Raw genomic sequence first — 21388 nt, forward strand, 5'->3', positions numbered from 1 at the left:
AAAAACTTTTGTGTGTATTAAATTTCGCGAAACAGGTAAAAACTTGGTCCTTTAAACGTCAAAAGGAGCTTACTTACAAGTGTATTTTAAGTTAAAAACCATTTGTTTTCGAAAATTTAATTTGCTAGTTTTATTTTCGCGAAAATGGCAAAAATATTAAATCTTGCGGAAATAAATCCAATTAAAGTAATCCTCAACCCTCAATATTCACAATACCATAGAGGTTCAATCATTATCTTATAACTCAAAGGTCACACATCCCTTGGTTTGGATTTCCTCAGCAAAAGATGAAAAGATAGCTTGAATAGACTATTCTAAATTTCAAAACATCAGAACTGTAATTTCAGTTTTAAATGTAATTTTCTCCAAAAGATTCATAATTATAATATTTTCCTAAAATTACCACAAAAATATATATACCAACTTACTCTATGAAAATGATACTAAAAAATTACAATGTTTTGAAAGCTTGATTATATAGAACAATTTGAAAATACAAACTAGAGAAACCTTCTAATGTTAATGTATAAAATTAGAAATTGTATGAGTTATAAAATAGACAGTGCCTTTGAAAAGCAATAGTCCATCTATTGCAGATGAAACATTTCTCAGCTTCCCAAGGAAATCTTTCTGTCAGAAATCCCCCTAAACCAACCCTTTTAAATCAACCGACAGTCTCTATTATATTGACATTGACAACTCTTGTGATGGGAATAAAACTGATGAAAGCCTACCTCTTGGTAAGATTTGAATATTTCGATACATTGCTAAAATTGAAGACCGTGATACGAAATTATGGTTTTTATTAAAGAAAGTAGAGAGAAAAGTATTTTGTAATAATTCTACCTACCTACCTTGTTGTTTGCATGCATAGAAAGTTCAAGAAATTGTTTATCTCAATCGAATCATCTCCATATAAAACATCAAGTTTATATTTGGTTCAGGTCTTCTGGAGACTTCATATTATCTAGAAATCCAATATGTAATATCCAATTTTTCATACATATAAATTAAATTCAAAATTTCCAACACTACAGTAATTATCATTTTTGATTTTTTAGGATTTAAAACAATCCTTTTCGATGCGACAAAAGGTGACAGCCGGGTCAGCTTCCATAAAAAATAGTTCAAAGTTTGATTAAATTTCTACTTGGTGGTGAACTTGTTTTTTATTTTCGGCAACTACACTTTCTTTTTTCTCTGTTGTTTGTACTTGAGACAAATCAAGGCATTCTTTCATGAATCCATCGACCAAGGCCTTGTATTCCTCTGGATATTTACGGTAATGTAACACGTGATCAGAATTTTCCCAAACTTTCGATTTCAACAATGGAACACCCATTTCTTTCTGGTGTTCAACAAAATTTCTTACACTCTCAATCGAAGCTATTTTATCATTTTCAGAAGATAAAAACATTTGTGGTAACATGACTGGGATATTACGTAAAAACTCAGGACCGTAATTATGCATTTTAGACGTGCGTACTGCATAAGCATATACCATTTTGCCAAGAACATTGAAAACCATATTACTTAGAGCACCAGTCGAGTTGCCACGCATACCATTTGCAAATTGATGGGCATTACCAGATTCAACTGTTGCAGAATCATAAATGACACCACAAATATTAGGTTTTGTTTCATCTTCACTCAATTGAAATTTAGGCACTGTACCAAAATGTTGCTCGATATATGGGAAATAATAATTCATTATGTTGACATACATTGCTGGACCTGGTGTGCTGAACAACTTGAAAAATACTTTACGGCTTGTGTTGAAATTACGTTGTGTAGTCATAGCATTGATAACATTTTGTGTGTCCTGAGCAAAAAGTGTATCATAAAACATTGAGAACCGATACAACTGCATGGAAGAGGATACAACAGTACATCCAAGATCTTCATAAATTTGACTGTATTTTTCAATTTGCCGTAAATTACTGTTACTCCACCCAATGATGACTACTAAAGGAGATTCTTGAGATTCATCCACATTTTTGATGACAATTTCTTTGTTGTATTTAATAGTATTATCTTGTGCTGTGGTGCTTGCAGACCGGATCAGGATACCTCTTATTAATGGTTTGTAAAGGTCTGCAGTAGTTTTCTTCAAAACATGGGTAGCTAAAAATTAAAAAAAGCTCTGTGATAAAGAATGAAGTAAAATCCCTTCGCTTTATGTTCAGTACGTAAGATTTTAAAAGAATTTTCATAGGTTGGTTATCATTCCAGACTGTATGTAAAAGAACAGGCTTAGAAAAAAAACAAGGTAGGGAGAAGGTAAGCAATTTTCAATACACTTATAAATACAGAGCGGAGCGAAGAAGGCTGGTAACAAAAATATCTTCCTTGTAAATTCATTACCAGTTCCCTAAAAAGCTGATCGTGTCGCTAAAAGTTGATAGGTGTATTCAGTGTTAATAAAGTATGGAAATTATACCTCGTACAAAAACCATTGTATTGTATACTTTCTACAAATATTTGTATTTTTCCTAAGATTCAGTTTTCCTTTTTTATCCTTAAAAACAAAAAATTGTTATTAGACATATATATTTTTAACAGTCTAGAAAATAGAATTTTTACCTAGAAAAACCCTACTCTCATTAAAAAAATATACCTTTTAGTCAGGGAGCAGAGCGCCAAAAAAAATGTCAAAAGTTGTATTTTGGTAGGACTTTTTAAAACTTACATGAAATGAAAGCTTATGCTTCATAGAGTTCAAAACACTTTACTTGCCATCTTGAATTTACTTGTGGGCTTTGAAATCAATCAAAACACATTTCATTTTTCAGTTACAAAAAAGTTCAGTTTTTTGTCGCCATCTTTCTTTCTCATAACACAGCGTTCAAAATATTTGAATCTTTTCAGGGGGTTCATACAAAATGAAACGAATAAAAGAAATGAGAGAATCATTTTCTTTTTGTATCTTTTGTATATTCGCCTGTTTTATAACATTTATTTACATTTCTGTTTACTTTAACAAATGTGAGATAAAAAAGATTCTTTGATCTTTTAGTGAAAGAACTAGCCGTCACACCCGGCGTCGCACCCGCCGAGTAGAGTGTTGTTGAACACATCAAAAGCCCTTTGGATGGTGGGGCACGGCGGGAAGGTAAAAAGATCTGATTTGTAAGCCCAAACAACAAAAAATTACCACTTTAAATGGTTGAAAACTAAAAATATTGCAAATTTCATGTTTGGTGATGTCATTTTGGTCATTTTGGCCCAAAATGACGTCATCGAAAGGGTGATAAATTTTTTACTCCACTAAAATGAATTAATCATTTACCCAAAAGATTCTCTCGCTGATTTCTGATCCAATGAGGGGTCAATCATGGCTTAAATCCTTCTCAAACTCAAGATATTGTATTTTTCCGTTTTGATGACGTCATCGGACCCAAAAAGCCTCAATTTGAATATATTTATTTTTGAAAGTCTCTAAATACTCACCCTAAACCTTCCCAACTAATTCCACGTAAACTTTCCGATCAAATGAGGGGTCAACCATTTCCTAACTCCTATCCAATCTCAAGATATCGCATTTTTCCTGTTTTGATGACGTCATCAACTGAAAACGCCTAAAAATTCAGCCAAATTTCAAAGTCACACTCAAGCCTCATAACCCCTCCCATATTTATCTCCATAAAATTCTCGATCCAATGAGGGGTCACCGACCTCCCAACTCCTTTTCAAACTCGAGATATCGCAATTTGAAGTTTTTCCCAAATCTGTGACGTCATTGGGTCCCTTTACCCCTAATGTTGTCAACGGTCAATTCGCGAATTTCGGAATTTTTGCGGTCAACGGGTAGCTTATGCCCCAAGGGTCCCAAAAAACCGAAAAACGTCAATTATTTCCACGGGAAAGTGGCTTTTTAAATTTGCGAAAGATTTGCACTGCAACGACTTCTTAAAAAAAACGCTAATTTTCACACTCTTCCCCTGACCACTTTCGCTTTCGTTTTCAACCATCTAACCAACCAACCAACCAAAATCGGTCACGTAACTCTCGAACCCTCATCTCAAAAATCCATAATGGCTCCCCCACGGCTCATAGAAAATTAGACTTTTAGTATATAGATAATTTGTATACAAACCCCCGTCTATAACTTTTATAAATGAATACATTCCATTGCATTTCGTAAACAACAAAGATTAAAAGTACGCGAGAAAAGCGCGGGAAACCTTTCTACCATGTGCAATGTGTATTGCACAGCAGGCTCACATATGTTTACACTTGTTTTTTTATTAGAACACAAGGCTCTATCACTTAGGCCGAAACCCGGGGGTACTTAAGCAAAAATGGATGCTGGGTATGGGCGGACCTTGGGTCGGTTTTTTCACCTTCCAAAGTCTCTCTAAAGGTTATATAAATCGGAAAATTTCAAAGTAATCTCTCTAAGGTCTAAGGGTCGGAACATTCGCTTGAGTTTTAGAAAAAAAATTTAACTCTAACAGGAAAAATTGTAAAAAAGTCTCTCTAAGAGGGAAGGAAATTTTTCGAAAAAGTCTCACTAAGGGTCACTTTTTCACTAAAATTTGGTCTCTCTAAGGGTCGGTTGGTTTTCATCGGAGGTCCGGTCCGCACACATACCCCTCTCATCGATCCGCCAACCCTAGTACCCCCAGCAGCCGAAACCTGAGAAAAATTAAGAACAATAAGGTTCCAGCCAGACCTTTAATCTCAAAATCGGCGAAGAGTATGTTGTTACTTGTTGGGGAGATAATGGAGAGCCTTTTCAAATATCTTACGGATCTTACGTACATTCCCAGTTTAAATATCACGAAAAAAGCTGGTTCTTATAAAAAGAAAGCATGTAACAAAATGCATATTAGGCCTGGGCCCTGGCCTTTTTATTTGACTAGATAAAGGGATAGACCAACGGGACATATTTAAAAAGATTTTGTCGTAGGATAGACCTTACCTAGTCTTAGAGACATGTATTTTTGGCACTTGACGCTGAGAAAAACAAACATATCATATCAGGTCCTTTGAGGTGTTCGAGGTGACTGTTATGTCCGTCCTAAAGATGGAAAACTGGCCCTTAGAGAAGCGTTTTTACGACCCTTAAAGAGACCATTTTCCCAAAATTTTAGTCCAAATTTCCCCAGGGTACTACTAGGGTTACGAGCTTACGACATACGAATATGTACCGCGCCCAACTTTCTTAGCCGGACTGAAAAAGAGGGAAAAAAAGCGAATTTTATGAGCCTTATAGGGCTTATAGGGGATAATTTGACCAAATTTTGATCTTTCAAGCAGCAAAAAGTAGAAATTTCCAGTCCATGGGACTCAAATATAATTTTTGTATTTTTTTCAACCCTCTTTTGTCTCAAAAAATGCACCCTTGGCTGGAACATAATATTCATATCCAGAAAGTGGCGTCTCGCGATTTACAAATTTACTCGAATTTACTGACTCAGTAAAGGGTCAAATTAAATTCCTGTCAACAAGATTTTATTTTCAAGAACTTAGATTATTAGTCTGCGGCTCAACTTTGAAAGTGATAGAGTATAGTGACTAAGGAGGTACAGATGGAAAAAAATTATAATCTAAACCCTGCAATCAATCTTGATTCAGACCCGGTGGAATCTTCTATTCAGACCCGGTGGAAGCAGGCAGAGGAGGCTTCACTTTAGCCTTGCTTCTTTTCAGCAAAATGCACTATTTTCTCCATATCCTGGTCTAGTGAAATTTAACTCATTTAATAGGTTTTCAACCCCTACATATTTACGGTCGTTCCTCCGGGTCTGTTTATTAAAGCAGAATTTGGATTGATTAGTAAATTTTCCTTTTGCCTTGAAAAAATGTGGTCGGGCAAAGCCAGGCTGCCCCCTTCCATACTGCTGTGGTCCCTGCTTAGTTAAATCAAAGCAGAATTAGCTGTCTTGTTCAAGAATACACTTCACTGGCTGATGATACACGAGGGAAAATTACGTACAGAGGTGACAGTGGAGTGATAGCAGCTCATTTTGAATGTGTTTCAGCATTTCCTCAGCACCTCTTACAGGTCAATATTTTAAATCTTATCATGGTAGTTTTGAAAGAGCACTTCGTCGCATCAAAATAAGAAAGCCTTAAGTCCATTTTTGTAGTTTTGAGAAAATCAAGTTTAAAGGTTTGAAATGGCTGCCATTTTTGACCATGTTGGGCTAGCTAGCTGCTTTTTTGATATGAATATAAATGAAGAAAGATCTTTCAAGTTCTAAAGTATCAACATTGTCACTTATACCATTGCGGAGATATGAATGCTTCTTCATAGCATGTTTTTCGAGAATGGACTTAAACCTTTTTTTCTATGTAAATTTCCTTGATTAAAACTGAAAATTTGAAAAATTTCCAGTGAAAAAGTGTCTTAACTCCAAAATGGACTTAAGACTTTCTTGCTTTAAACTTTCTTAACTTTTTTGAACTCTTTAACTAAAACCTTAATCTAAAAGGTCCTAAAGTCCAACTAAAATGACAATGGACTTAAGACTTTCTTAACTTGAGAAAATTTCAAAAATAAAAATTCTTATTTTTCAAAAAACTTAAAATTAGGCCACTTTAGGTTGGTTTTTGATGGATTTAAGCCAAAAATTCGATAAAAAATGGGGTGTAAAGCATCGGTATGGTCATAACTCAATTTTTGAAAAAATGGACTTAAGGCTTTCTTATTTTGATGCGACGACTTATGAATTCGAACTAGAGTTTTCAGGACAAAAATATATCGCTAAGTACTGGGATGTTTTCCTTTACCTTTCTATATATTGCAGTTCATCCGTATACTTTATAACACATTAACATTCCCTTTAAGAGTTACCTTTAAGGGAAGAAATTTTCGCGAGAAGAAATTTTCGCGGAATTTAATTTCGCGAATCAGAGTTTCAAAATGGCAAATTTCGCGGAATTTAATTTCGCGAATTACACCCAAATTTGCGAAATTAAATTCCGTGAAAATTTCTTCCGCGAAAATTTCTTCTCGCGAAAATTTCTTCCCTTAAGGTAAGTAATTTTACAGACCGATCGACAGGGTAAAAAATAAACTTTTCTCCAGCGATATTCATCAACTCCCTTGACCAAGACACATAAAATATTAGATTTAATATGTTTGTTACAATTTCATTGGTAAAATCGTTACGGTCAAAGAATTCTAAAGTGAAAAGAGTGCAAAAGTATTGGTCTGTAAAATACCCTCTAAGGTCACGTGGCTAGACCAAAATACAATACAATCATTTTGTCTTATGAAGGTCTTTTAGTGGTCAAAATTTGGAATCAATAGCATTTGGCGATCCCGAGATATCAGGGGGGGGTCAAATATGTCCCCCCTGGGATTAGCCATACAGTAAACTTTTGTCCGTGCAAGGCCCCACAAGTAAATTCAGAAAGGCAAGTAAACGGTTTTGTGACCCTTTAGGCCTACTAAACCATCCCTGAAAGTTTCAAAAAGTCCCGAGTGTTATTTGATTTTTTTGGCGCTCTGCTCCCTGACTATTTTATTAGTATACTTTTTACATAAAAATAAAATATATACCACACTTTTTATATTTTTTTGTTTACCAGTGCATTAAAATTTTCAAACTGACCCCAAATTAACCTTTCAAATTTGATTTCAGCACAATGAAGTAGGAGATGTCCTTAATGGTTGACAGTCCTGCATTGCTTAACGTGCAAAAAATGTAAAAGATTACATATATATAGTTCATTATGAGTGCCTCTATATCAACTACAAATATTTGTAACATCATGTAACTATCTCAAATTGCATGCAAATAACAAAGAACCTACAGTGAGGAAAAACATTCACCATAAAGACCACGTCATACAAAAACTGAACAAGAAAGTTGACACCAACCAGCACCAACACAAAAACAGTGATTCCTTCAAAAATGACCGCAAAACTTTCCGGCAGGAAACTACAAGAAATGAAGGAAAAGACAAGAGTCTGAGATTTAAATCCATTTTTGACCCCTAAACTACAATTTTGCAAAGTCTCATGCTTGTACGCCTTTGTTCACAATTTTTACACAATTAGACCGTACTAATATATGACAATCTACACACTGGCAGGTTGCTGATAGAACAATGATATGCAAAAAAACTGACAAAATTCTTTCTTTTTCATTCTTAGGTGACGTCAACATTGATTTTGATTTTGACATAAGTAAAAATGGAAAACAAAATATGACAATGCATAATTATTACCTTACTATTACCTCCAAGAAAACTAAATTAATGCTGCGAAAGCGCTATATCGTTTACTTGACTCGCAAGCAAAAAAATGTGCCGCATAACTTCTAAAGGGATTCATGAAAAGATAAACAGGCACTTTTTAATAATTGTTTTGGAGAACGTGATCAGCTAATAAAAACATCTCTAGGTAACTGTTGTGGAGTAATTAGTTATTCAAGATAGACAGATAATAAGATAATTATATATATCACCGTGGATGATCATAAAGAAAAAATTTACACTGACCTTCTAAACAGTGCGTCACAAACAGCGATATTTCGATTGCACGGAAGCGCTTCAAAACACCAGCTTTTTTGGAGTTTTGTCTCGTTTACCAAAACGCTTCAATCTCGCGTAGGCTTAGGGGTCAAGACTAGAACCCCAATACGAGACATTTGCCTGACCGAAAAAAATCATCATCATCAATTTTGTTAATTGTCAGATAGAATCGTTTACTCACTGGACATACGCAACTTTCTGAAGTTTCGTTTTTTTTCGGTTGTGCTTCATTTTAAAAATAACGAAGATGAAAAGTTACCATCACTCCCGCAAGTAAAAAAAGTACTCCGACTAGTCTAGGAAAAATGCGCTCGCGCGGCGAATAGAATATCTCGCAAATTAATATATGCATAAAACTGACAAAATCATTTCTTTTTTAAGCTTAGGTGACGTCACCATCGATCCTGACTTGACAATGGAGAACCAAATTTGGCAATGCATAATTATTACGAGCGGCCGAGAAAGTTTGTGTGACGCAAAAATTGCGCGATAAACGAAGCCCTAAAAAAACTCCCACTGAAAATTGAAACTAGGAATTTATTGAATATTTCACTAATGAAGTATCAAACTTTTTGTTTTTTGTAATTATTATAAATTTATAATTTTTAAATGCTATCTTTTGAAAGTCAAAGGACAATTAAAGTGAATTTAAGCTGATTGGGTGGATATTGGGCGGACGGGCGTTTTGCACGTTCCGAGATCGGAAATTAAACGAGAGTAAAAGACGGGGGCGTCTTAGTATGTAATATTAATTCATTATTCTTATTATTTTTATTTTTCGCGAATCAAAAATGAATTTTTGATTTTTGAATTAAGGAAATATAGTATAATATATTATATTTGATTGTCAATGCCAAAAGATATTTGTTTACTTTACGAATAATCTGCTGTGTTGCTTCGCCACTTACCCCCGGATTGTTTTAGTAGGCACTTTGGTCACGTAAATAAAAACATGTGTATATGTTGAAGCCGACTGTGGACTGACCGAAACTGCAATTACATAAATTATTGTGGAAGTGAACGCTTTAGACGAATGTTTGGGAAATCAAAAAGACAACTTTTGTGAGAATGTTGAGTTTTGTTTATATTATGGCTGTTTGTGACGCACTGCTAAGGGGTCACTCACATATCGATGTTTCCTGGAACTAACGTCATTGTGACGCGAGGGGGTGACGCTAAGAAATTTCAACAGAATATCGATTTTCAAACCTGTAACATTTTGTATTCCATCCTTCGCTACACCTGCCATCTTAATTCAAACGCATAAGATATAACAGAGATGATATCCAATACCCTTTCGTTACGTTTGTAGGAATATGTTATTATCATAAAAACAGAGATACCGCAATAAAAAATAGACAGGCCGTATTTTGATATACAAAGGCCGCGCTGACGGACCGTCTACATAACAAAACAACGAGCCGTTTGTCTGGGGACAAACAAATGTGAAAGTCATAAGTCAAAACCACTTGTTTTAAAACCGTGCGAAACGAAGCACAAAAATCAATGTGGCTGGAATAGAGAAGAAAAATTACTTTCATCGATTTTTGGTATATTTATGTAAATGACGCTAAGAAAGGGGGCTGGGGGGGGTTCTTCAGATAGCGTCAAAATGACGTTAGTTGCAGGAAAAATCGATATGCGAGTGACCCCTAAATCTAAAACTATGTACTATGTTACATTTAAAAATTTCTTTTTTAAGGTAGCTAAAGTTATATACAAAGTGTCTAGGGTATATAATCTTAAAGCAAAATGTCCATATTTGTTAAATATAATTTTGTTGTAACAAAAAAAGTATAGAACTACTATATATACGTGTTCCAAGAGGGAGACTAAAATGAGATTAAGATGTTTGTGCTTAAAAGAATTAAGGTAGCCTGGGAATCCAAGCTCATAATTTTAGAAAAAACAAAAAATACCTCACCTCACAAAGTTCTAAAATTATAGAGCTTGGTGCAGGTAGATTAGTCTGACACAGAATGTTATAAACAGTCTGTGTGTGAACCCTTGTTGACAGACTTTCTGAACTTTGGAAACCCAGGCAAACACACATAATCAACTTACCATAAAAACTCTTTCACAAGCTCTAAAGACTTTCAAAACTACTAAAAACTACATCAAAACATCAGCCACATGTAATTAGACTTCCAGCCAACAGCCATTTTGTTTTGAAATGAGTCTATGTTTTCATTTTTATTTGTTTTCCTTTTTTCTGCAGAGTCAGCTTTTTCCATAAATTATGCGTGCGCATCGAAAATATCAAAATGCGCGCGAAAGTACTGCTAAGTAATACGCCAAAAGCTGGCCAATCAGGCCGAACCTGCATTGCAGGGAAAAATCTCCCTGCAGGCGAGTTACCTGCACCAAGCGTTAAACCAGCAGCAAAAATATCATAAACTAGACTGTGAAAAAAGTTTAACGCTTGGATTCCCAGGCTAGAATTAAGGGTGAAAATTCACAGGCTGTCTGGCTGTAGCGTTCTCAAGATCTCCAAACAGTTACATTAAAAAAGTACCATTAGAAGTCATAAAAAATCAACCTGAATAAATGCAATCAAAATTCCAGAGAACGTCATAATTCCCCAAACAACGTTACATTTACTAATCATACTCCCATCACATAAATTTTACAATTACGTCAGAGTAGACTACACTCGCCACCGAAGAGGTTTATTTGGAAAGGGTAATTATATTTTATTGTTCGCTTCTTGTTTAAAGATTTGCCGGGTTGGAAAAGTATGAATTTCTTTGTACATATTTCACCTACCCGAAATATTTAGGAGGCTGAGTTTTAAACGAATCGTCAAGTTGAAACGGACGATAAATTTATCAAGGTCTGTTTTATTTACACCCTGGTGACTTAACAAAAGAGACTCAACTCGATGTTACAATCCAATTATTGAAAGTTTGTCTCGGCCTTTTTATAATGAGCGAGACATACGTTCTTTGATTACGCAATTTTCATATTGATATTTTCGAGGCATTTTGATGTAACTGCCAAAACAACTACCGTGAAGTCGGGTAACTTGCATCAGTGGATTGAAACTTGCATAGGCATCAATTGACTAACCAATCAAAGCAGCAAAATTATTCATTCATATTTCAGAGCACAAGGAAGGTCTATACAATCAAACCTTTAGTTTTAGTTGAACCAACAAGATGCAAGATTCTTCCATGCCATAAGACGACCCTCGACATGGCCCGAGAATTCTCGGGCCAAAACTTTTATTGGAATTTGCGTAAAGCCCGAGTATGGCCCGAGCTGGCCCGAGAATTCGGGCTGTGTTCGGGCCACACGCGGGCCACGCACGGGCCACACTCGGGCCAATTTTTGAAAACATGATTTAAACAGGCGTGTAATTTCAGGACTGAATTTTTTTAACATTTTCTTTGAGAAAAACTTGTTTTCTCTTAATTATATTAAATATATGAATGTTGTAAATTATTATAAATTAAATGTCTTATTTGGTATGAAAACATAGTTATAAATATACTTAGGGTGGAAATATTTGCTAGTAAACTGGTCCTGGTTTTAAGCTGAAGCGTGTCCACGGACGGGAAGCTCGTAAAGTTTTTTTGAGCGATATAAACAAAACAGACAAATCTTATTTTGTACTATTTTGTTTGACTGGAAATGCTGAATCAATTTAACATTTAACATGGCCCGAACATGGCTAGACAGGAGACCCGTCGTGTGTTTTTTTATAATTTGATGTACACAAGACGGGTTTGAGCTGTGAGTCCAATATTGGACTCACATTTTTTACAGTGGGAAATTCGAATTTAGCGCTGTCCGCACTTACTAAAATAAAAACCAAATTTCGAAAGTTGCGCTTTCTCTAAGAAAGTGTGACCAGTAAAAGAATAACAAACTTTGATTGGCTATGTTTTCAACCGTTATTAGGATCTGAGAAATTCAAACTCTCAACCCATACCATGCTATACATTTCGCCATCAGTTTATCAAAGAAGAAATCATAGCATGGATTCCCAGGCTAGAACATGGCCCGAATGACTCGGGTCATGTTCGGGCCAAAAGGATTGATAGGGTCTCTCGGCCCGAACATGGCCCGAAGAGGCCCGAGAATTCTCGGGCCATGTCGAGGGTCGTGCCATAAGATTTGAGTAAAAAGATTTCATTTACTGCAGAAGACAAGATAACTTTGCTTACTTACTGAGAAGCTCTAATAGCATATAAAAAGACAGTAGTAGAAATGAATTCTTACATTTGTTGTGCACCTATAATAAAAAAGCCACGAAAAAGCCACATCATCGATGTCGGTCTGGTCAGCTGAACATATTCTCCAACCAAAAGTTGAAATCGAAAGTGGCCGCCATTTTTGTTTTCCGGTAGAGGAGAAACTGGGAAAGCGGAAACCTATGTACGGAAAAGTCCGGATAAATCCCGAGTTCTTAGACGAGTTGCGAAGAAACGATTTACAATGTCTAATTAATTAACTACTCATTTTCGATTTCTTAACTCCTTTTTTCTTAACTTTTGAATTATTTTGAGTTATTTCGTGGTAACTCTTTCCTTATTATTACCACCCTATATTTCGATTTGGCTCTCGCGCTTTTTTAAAATTTGTGGTAGGTAGTCCCTGTCCCTTAAAGTAGTTTAAAAAACTCAAAGGAACGCACTACGATCTTAGGCTCTTCCTGGTCTCGCAACCTTTGTGTGAATAGTCCAATCTTCCTTTAATTATATAGTGCAAAATTCTTGTCAATATTGTGCTTACGGATCCTTTTCTTCTTCACAATATCATATCAAAATTTTTAATGAAAATCCTCATCTGTTTTATCACTCACCATTGTTAACAAATCAAAAGTAAAAAATAATAAGCTTGTCTACCGTGAGCCCGACCGTGAGCATCACAGTCTAGGACAGACATAATAATTCTAGCCTGCATGTCTCAATCATTATCATTATTCAAAGAATCGAAAATAAGGAGCCGCATATCCATCGTGTTAATAAGCTTCAGTCGGTTTTATATCATTACATATATCTAGTTTTTTTTTTGCTATTCTTCTAAGACTTAATACTTCGCTAATACTTTGCATCTTTGCATGCAACACCAACTCTCTTCTTTAATTTCTCAAGCATTTTTCTTCGTTTGTAGGCATCAAACAAACAACCAACACACGGTTGCCCCCTAGGCTGCACGCATCCCCAGAATTTATTTTGTTATACATAACAATAGTTTGAGAAATTAAGAAAACTAGAGATGCATTGATATCAATCAATGATATAAAATAAAGTAAACAGCAAAATTGCACGATTCTATTTTTATTTGGGTGTAATTTACGCTGAAATACTCAACAAATGAATCCAAAAACACAAACTCGACAAACCTAATCCCTTTCAATCGCCATTTACGATTTTGACTGCACAGTCTTTGTCCTTACATTACATCTATCAGAAAAATAAAAATCCTGGCTCTGATAGGTATACAAGATTGCAAAATCAATTTTCTTTCTTAAGAAAATTTAGGATCTATCATAGAGGAAAATAAGTAGACCCTTCAAGTGACTGTCGTCAGCACAGACCACGAAAAGTTCAGTCGTGCTAAAATGTTGTGAAATACATTGTTATTCTAGACGCAACACTTTCTATAAATGTTTTTTGCTTCAAAGAACACGACAAACATTTTTAACGAATTTTGAAATATTGCATAAAAACAAAGGATCTCAATGCTGTTAAAATCATAAAGTACATCGTACAATTTTTACCAACGTGACTATCAAAAGTCCAAATGCTTACCCTCCTCGTGATACTTCTTTCAACAATCCCTTCTTTTAACATCAAACACAATTTATCTCTACATGAAATAAAAGTAGGGTGGCGAATTTTATCAATATAGACACGAAACCAATTAAACCACAAAATATCTTGATAAAGAAAAATTACTTGTACGGCTGTATAGTTTTAATAACATGTTCATACATACCATAGTTCACGTGTAAAAACCAGAAAGAAAAAATGTAAGTATACTGGAAAGCTGCACAATTCTAATTCTCCTCTACTAGTATGCAAAAATCGCTCCCGATGAAAGCTCAGAGCTAAAAAAATAATGCCACGAAGCGTCTAATTATATTTCACCGATAACTTTAAATTGGCCTCTCTCACTAGAGACTTCACATTGAACTATAGCGCAATTTTATTTTATGTCGAAAATAAACAACGCGTCTCGACGATTTTCCACAACGCTTCATAATAATTAAAAAGAGGTTCTTGAATAAATACGTTTTCTAGTTTGCGGTTTTTTAAAGATTTTTTGCTTGCTATTGTTAATTGAATCCGATGATAAATTAAATGAATTCAAATTGTAAAAGACTCTTACTCGGACTCTTACACAGCATCGTCTTTCGTTTACCATTTAGCGACCAGACCGTTTTTGTTTTCAAGGTTTGAAATGTCCGGATTTAAATCGATATCTTCGAAAGGACTTTGGAATAATAAAAGCTACAGGTAGTAAACATTAGAATTTTTCAAAAGACAAAAGAGTCTACTAGTACAACCGAACCAGAATCTTTAGAAAGACAATTTTAATCAAATCTTGGCCTTTCGGACACCCCTGTGTCAGTGACCTGATGAAGTTTTGAAATTCACCGGAGTGGTGATGAAAACAGTAAAATTTCACCGGGTCTGATTTTGAGATGTAAAAATCTAACTGGGGTGAGAATTCGACTCCATTTTTCAACGGTGTAAGGAAAATATTCAATAACATTAGCGCGAGTCTGGTTTTCCTGGAATTCGTTAAAATTATTTTATTTCGCGATCTTTTGACCGGGTTGACCTAATTACAGTTGAGCTCATGCAATTCGAACTTCTATAATTCGAATACTCACTTAATTCGAACAGATTCTATGGTTCCTTCAGAATTTACCTTGAAAACCTTACAAGAAAACTCCTTTAATTCGAACCCATGTAATTTGAAAAATCATTTAAATCGAACAGGTTTTCAACATCAAGAAATTTTAATCATGTAATTCGAATTAGACTTTTTTGATTGACGAGGCTATCGACACTCTCAAAAAGATAGCCCTTTTCAAATCATCGAACGTCATCCCACTGGTTCAGAAGATCTCCAAGGAGATTTCCAAGAGACGAGAGCAGAAAATGAAGCAATTGACAATACAACTGTAATACGATTATTGACCGGGGTAAAACTCCTTAGATTTTGATCGTGGTAGATAATTTCAATAAATTTTGACCAGGCTTACTTATTATCCTACCTGGGCTTCGAATTAGGTCAAATCTTTCACCGGGTTATCAACCGAGGTGTGTCACGGAAAGGCTTTTCTTCCTATAAGCCCCCCCCCCGGCGAACGCAACAAAGAGAAGACGCAAATTTTTCATTATAAAACAACATTTTTACATTTTTTATAACTTATACACCTTGTAATCTACATAATAAAAGAGTATGGTTAAAACACCATCAATATCCTTTTGTTTTTTATTGACATTAAATCTAGAGTCCATCAATATGATGTGATCAATGAATATTACGAGTTTTTCATATGACTTTCTTGCCGAATGAACACGTTTTGCTACGCTTTTTACAATACCTCCTTCAACAGTATCGAATATTTTCGAGATTTCTAACCAACAGATTCTCTACCAATCAACTCCCACATTAACATTTAGCACCCCACGTTTCCAAAGCTTTCAGTATAGATTGATTCCCTGTTGAAACAGCATATTCCCAAGGTGAAAGTCCATCAGCTGTACTCTCCAAGTTTACAAAAGCACCTTTGAAAAGCAAGTAATTCACAATATCTATGTGCTCATATTTAATGGCATATATCAATGGTGTATAACCATGAATGTCTAATTGGTCAATATTGATGGATTCGTTCTGTCCCTCTAAATATAGGATGGTTCTATCTAAATGTCCTTGGATAATACTCTGATGTAGTTGAAAGTTGCTGAGAATCTGGTGATTACAATTTGAATCATTGTTAAGATTTTGTCGGAAGTTGAAGATGGTATTTTTACTAGTCACTCCAAACTTCTTTAAGAACTTGTTCAACACTATCACATCCTTCATTTTGAGAAATTGTTTGAATATGAACTGAAATTCTTTCCGTGGAGCTCTTGTGTTGATTTTGTTGTTGCTTTTACTGACTTTAACCAACAAATGATTCAGTAGTTATTGGAGAATTTGTATGCGATGCCAAGTGATGATAGACTTCTCACAAATATTTGTTTTTTTTCTGGTACTGAGCACTTTTTGTGTTTACACCAAACACGTATTACAGTTATTAGACTTCTGATACGATACTTCTAAAATCGTGGTACTAACACTTTAGTAGTTCACACAACATTGAGCAAGCTTCACAATTTATACTTATCAATAAGATCAGGGAGAATTCTAATGAACTCGCTTTTTTGAAAATTAAAAGCTTATGAAATCCTTAAAGCATTGGATAAGTATGAGAATTCCCCATTGATACCACTTAACTATAGTACTTTGCCTGATGTTGGGAAATTCAGAGATGACAATTATTTTAACTCTATTTTTAATCAATATTGTCTTCGGAATCTTTGGAACTATTAGCAAAAAGCAAGTACCGAGATATTACCCCAAGGGATGATCCCCCGAAAAACTACCTATGTCTATCTGGTTTTACCCTGTAACGTTAGAAATAAGATATTTCGTAACCTTGTACCATATTTGGAAAAAGACAATTACGCAATCTTGCTGTGCTAACAAAAGTATGATGTTATGAGGTGATGACGTCATAGTCATAGCAATAGTCAGTGAATAAAAAGATTTTTTATTCTACGAAATTACAAGCTGATCAATATGTAAAAAAACACTGATTGGACTCTGCCCTGCGGGCTTATCTTGCGTTGTTGGGTTTTACCCTGTGTCTTTTTAACACGGAAATTTCTTAACTTTTTCTTATCATGGGGACCAAAGGATTGTTTTAGACTGATGTTTTTGAGAAAGTGACGTGATGACGTCATAATATCCAAATAATAAAAAAATTAGATAAGTAAAAACTGTTTTTACAAAGATTGTTCGCAGAGCAGATTAGGAACGTCAGCTCAGTCAGGTAAACAATTGAATATTAAATTCATAGCATGATATAGTATATCTATCTATCTACATGTTCGTTAGTAGGCTGCTTCTATAAAAAGTACCGAAAAGTGTTTAATACAAGTTTTAAATTTCCTTAATTTATTCTCCCTACATTTCCAGGAAAATGATAGAGATAATGATATCTTTAATCACCGACACTGGGGAAATAGAAAAATAACTTCTGTCCGTAGACAGGTATTTCTTTTATCAAAATCTTGTTGTTTTAATAAGTAAAAAAATCAAAATATTATTCATCATGCTAAACTTGAGGGAAATTACAATTTGGTTACTGGGTTTAATTCAAAAGAGCAAACACATAAAATTATCATGTGATTACAAATATTGAAAACAAGCAAAATAATAATGCTTTTGTTCCATATAGCAAACTACGCTTATTTAATGAACCCAACTGACAAATGATTGGGAAATATTAAATGTACCAGCCATTTTATATATATAAAGCGAAAACAGGCTTGAGCATGTCCAGAACAAGTTTGAAATTTGAAGCTGAATCTAACTTCGTAACTTCAACCAGGAAGAATTTTTCAGAATTCAAAAAAACATTTCATTCTATTTACTATTCTTCCAAATGAGAAAGGTTTTTAAAGTTGTCAGGAATGCAATATGTGGTGAAAAGCTAGCTGTTTTGAATGATTTGATGACAGTAATGGTGGAGAGTGAAGATAGATGCCTGAGGTAAGTTTAAAGGAATTTCATTCTAGCCACTCCTTCGGGGGTAGGATACTTCATAGGATAGGATGCTATCGAAAAATGTGAAAGGTACCACCGAAATCTCATTTCAATAGAAGAGAAAAAATTCGAAAATCCCCCCACTGAGCAAGAGAGTTATCTATATGTATTTTCATTTACTTCTAGCAACCTTTCACAGACTAACCCCAATCTCCAGAAACATCGATTACCGAATACTACAGCTACAGCCGACAATCAATTGGACCGACCGATAACAACACACACTAAACATCATCAAACTCAAACAAGAAGGCAACGTGTAACATCACCATCTGCCCCACCTCAAGAAGATGTTATCAACTCTGGCGTTATCACATCTCTCTTTGACGTGGATTAACATTGACAATAAAAATCTGGGCCTGCGAAAATTGACAGACACAAAGAATGGCCAATATCGTTCGATGAATTGTTTGGTTTGGAAAAGCTCGTATGAAAAATCGACAAAAAGGAAACGGAAACAAGTTTAGTACTTTTTTAATTGATCAAAAAATTCAAACTTTTCTTCCTCGTTATGTAGAAATGATGTATATCGATGTAAATATGTATATTTTTATGATATTGGGTATTATACAGTATTATATGGTATTTTTAAATGTGTATATTCTATTGTAAATTTGTGTGTATGTTATGTAAATATATTAAGGTATCGTTAAATATCATAGAGCAAAGTTTCATGTATTTTATAGTGCAATGAATTATTTCTTTTTTTTAAAAAGCCAGTACTGTAGTCGACTGTAGTAGCAATAACTAATAAGTGGCAGAAGGCTATAGTTATACTTAACCCAAGTCTCTCTTATCTGATATTCCGATAGCATATTGGCGGCCGCCCACGTCCCCTCGCTCCTATAGAGTTAAGGCCAAGGTAAACGATTCCAACATTTCATCCAACATCATCCAACATGCCATTTTCTCGCTGTTGGATGGAATGTTGGAATCGTTTACACGAATGCAAAAATCCGGGTGGAAGAAAAAAATATGTTGGAAGAAGGAAAAAACTGTTGGATGAAAGTTTGATCGCCATTAAACATTTTGTCCAACATCTGTCCCTTTTTTTCTCTCAATTCTTGTGTTAGATCATGTTGGATTCGTTTACTCAGCTTCTATCAAACATTTGAACAATAATGACATCATTGGAAATTAAACCGAATGTTTTTTAATAAAAACTTCGAAAATTTTCATAATAAATGGAGAAAGATTTTTTTTTTGTTCGGTCTCTCATTCGAGAGTATATCAAGTCGTTGATTTGACTCAAAACAATCTCAAAATCTTCCACGCTCATACGAAATATTTGTTTGAAAGACATCCTATCCTCGATCATCAATTCTTTCACCAACGTTTCAAACATGATGCCATAATGCCCTCTCCTTTTGATCCACTCCCTTTTTTTCCTCTTCGTGGTTTCTCATCGTCTGAGTCTACAAGCTCTAACAAAAGGACGGGAAACATGTCCTCCGCTGACGCCATATTTGATTTGAAAGAATGAATTAAAAAAGAACAAGTGAATGGACACCCGTGTTGGATGAAAACGATGTTGGACACTGTGGGTAAACGATTTTTAGGAGATCCGACATTCCAAAATTCATCCAACATTTGTCCAACATTCAATTTTCAATGTTGGATAAATGTTGGAATCGTTTACCTCGGCCTTTATCAGCGTGGGCGACCGCCAATCCGCCAACGGGATATCACCCATCAGATAACGTAACGTAAAAAAAAGGAAAAACTTGCGGTTTGCGTAGTTTTTTAACCAATGTAGAAATTTAATTACAGACTTTTTAAATTATCAAAGTACATTTATTTTGTTTTCTAAATAAACTTATTATAATTTATCCAAAATCTTTAACGTTTTTTGAAGCCTTTGGATGTTCTTGACTAACCTTTAGTCTAGCAAGCTAGACGACTAATTTATACATAGTAGAAATAAAGCAAAAAGTAATGAATGGAACAATATTATTATTATTATTAGTATTGGTATTATTAGTATTACACGCATTATAAACGACTCCAGTCTAACTAACCTTTTGAGTTTGAAGCCTAAAAATGTTAACATCATGGTCTTCTTTTCCTCGTTTTTTTAAGTATTTTCCCCGTTTTTCTAAGAAATCGGGTGTTTTAGAGTCCGCAAAGCCTTAAAATGTTCTTTACTTGTTCTTAATATTTTTTGCCATCGAAGCCTTATGCTTTTATATAGTTTGTTCTTATAAAAACAAACGAAAAAAAAAAGTTAAGATGGTGCGATTTTTTGTAGGAAATCCAATCAAAGAGTTCTCTAGAATAAATGCTTGTGATGAAAGTAAACATTGAAGGGAAATAATATCTCAATCAATTGTCACTATGGCAACATAAACAAGATTAATGATAAGTAATAAAGTTCCCCTTTGAACTATCGTGGCTTGGTGGCGCAATGGTAGCGCGTCTGACTCCAGATCAGAAGGTTGCGTGTTCAAATCACGTCCGGGTCACTCAAGTTGATTTTTAAATTTTCAATAGAGTTTTTCATATTCAGGAGTCATTGTGGTTGTCGGCCTTGCCTTCAACCCAGCGCACGAGAGCTCGATCCCTACTGTATTTAGTACAAAATTTTGATGAGCAAGTAAACACACCATCGCCTGGGTCAACCATATCGTTGAAGGAATTCTGGGTACACTGTAAATCTCTAATATAAGGGCGATGTGAGCATTGTTATTTTAAGCTGGTTTGTAATATAAAAACGTGTGTTTTTGCAAAAGAAGAAAGAAGTTGATAGAATAAAAAACTACCTGCAATATAGCTCTTTAAACCATGTAAGACTGGCGTCAAAATGATGTCATTGTCCAATCTCCGTTGATCGTTTCTTTTTGCTTATTTTTCATATTTTTCTATTTTTTCCTGAAATAAAAAAAAACATAATCACAGTACGGTAATAAAATCAACATTTGTATTTATAAAAGTATTATCTTTCTAGTAATTTTTTTGTAAAATTATGTAAATTTCCCGATTTAGAAGGAGGTGAACCTTCCCCCTGCACAGAGGATAAAACCATAAGTGAAAGTAGGTTTCACAGTGCTAAGTTGTAAACATT

General features: G+C 34.7%; 1 protein-coding gene and 1 non-coding gene across 2 annotated transcripts; one reads left to right on the top strand and one right to left on the bottom strand.

Moving 5' to 3' along the window:
* Window positions 1-341: 341 nt before the first annotated feature.
* LOC136820238 (transmembrane protein 53-B-like) lies at window positions 342-2525 on the bottom strand. Its single transcript, XM_067076431.1, has 2 exons — window positions 2441-2525; window positions 342-2124 (listed from the first exon to the last, which is right to left on the bottom strand). The coding sequence occupies exons 1-2, from the start codon at window positions 2454-2456 to the stop codon at window positions 1139-1141; spliced, it is 1002 nt and encodes a 333-aa protein (XP_066932532.1). The 5' UTR covers window positions 2457-2525; the 3' UTR covers window positions 342-1138.
* Window positions 2526-20717: 18192 nt separating this feature from the next.
* Trnaw-cca (transfer RNA tryptophan (anticodon CCA)) lies at window positions 20718-20789 on the top strand. The gene has a single exon. It is a non-coding gene; the product is annotated as a tRNA-Trp (tRNA).
* Window positions 20790-21388: the final 599 nt, after the last annotated feature.

The sequence above is a fragment of the Clytia hemisphaerica genome, unplaced genomic scaffold (assembly GCF_902728285.1).
Source record: "Clytia hemisphaerica strain Z4C2 unplaced genomic scaffold, Clytia hemisphaerica genome assembly, whole genome shotgun sequence".
NCBI classification, from domain to species: Eukaryota; Metazoa; Cnidaria; class Hydrozoa; order Leptothecata; family Clytiidae; genus Clytia; species Clytia hemisphaerica.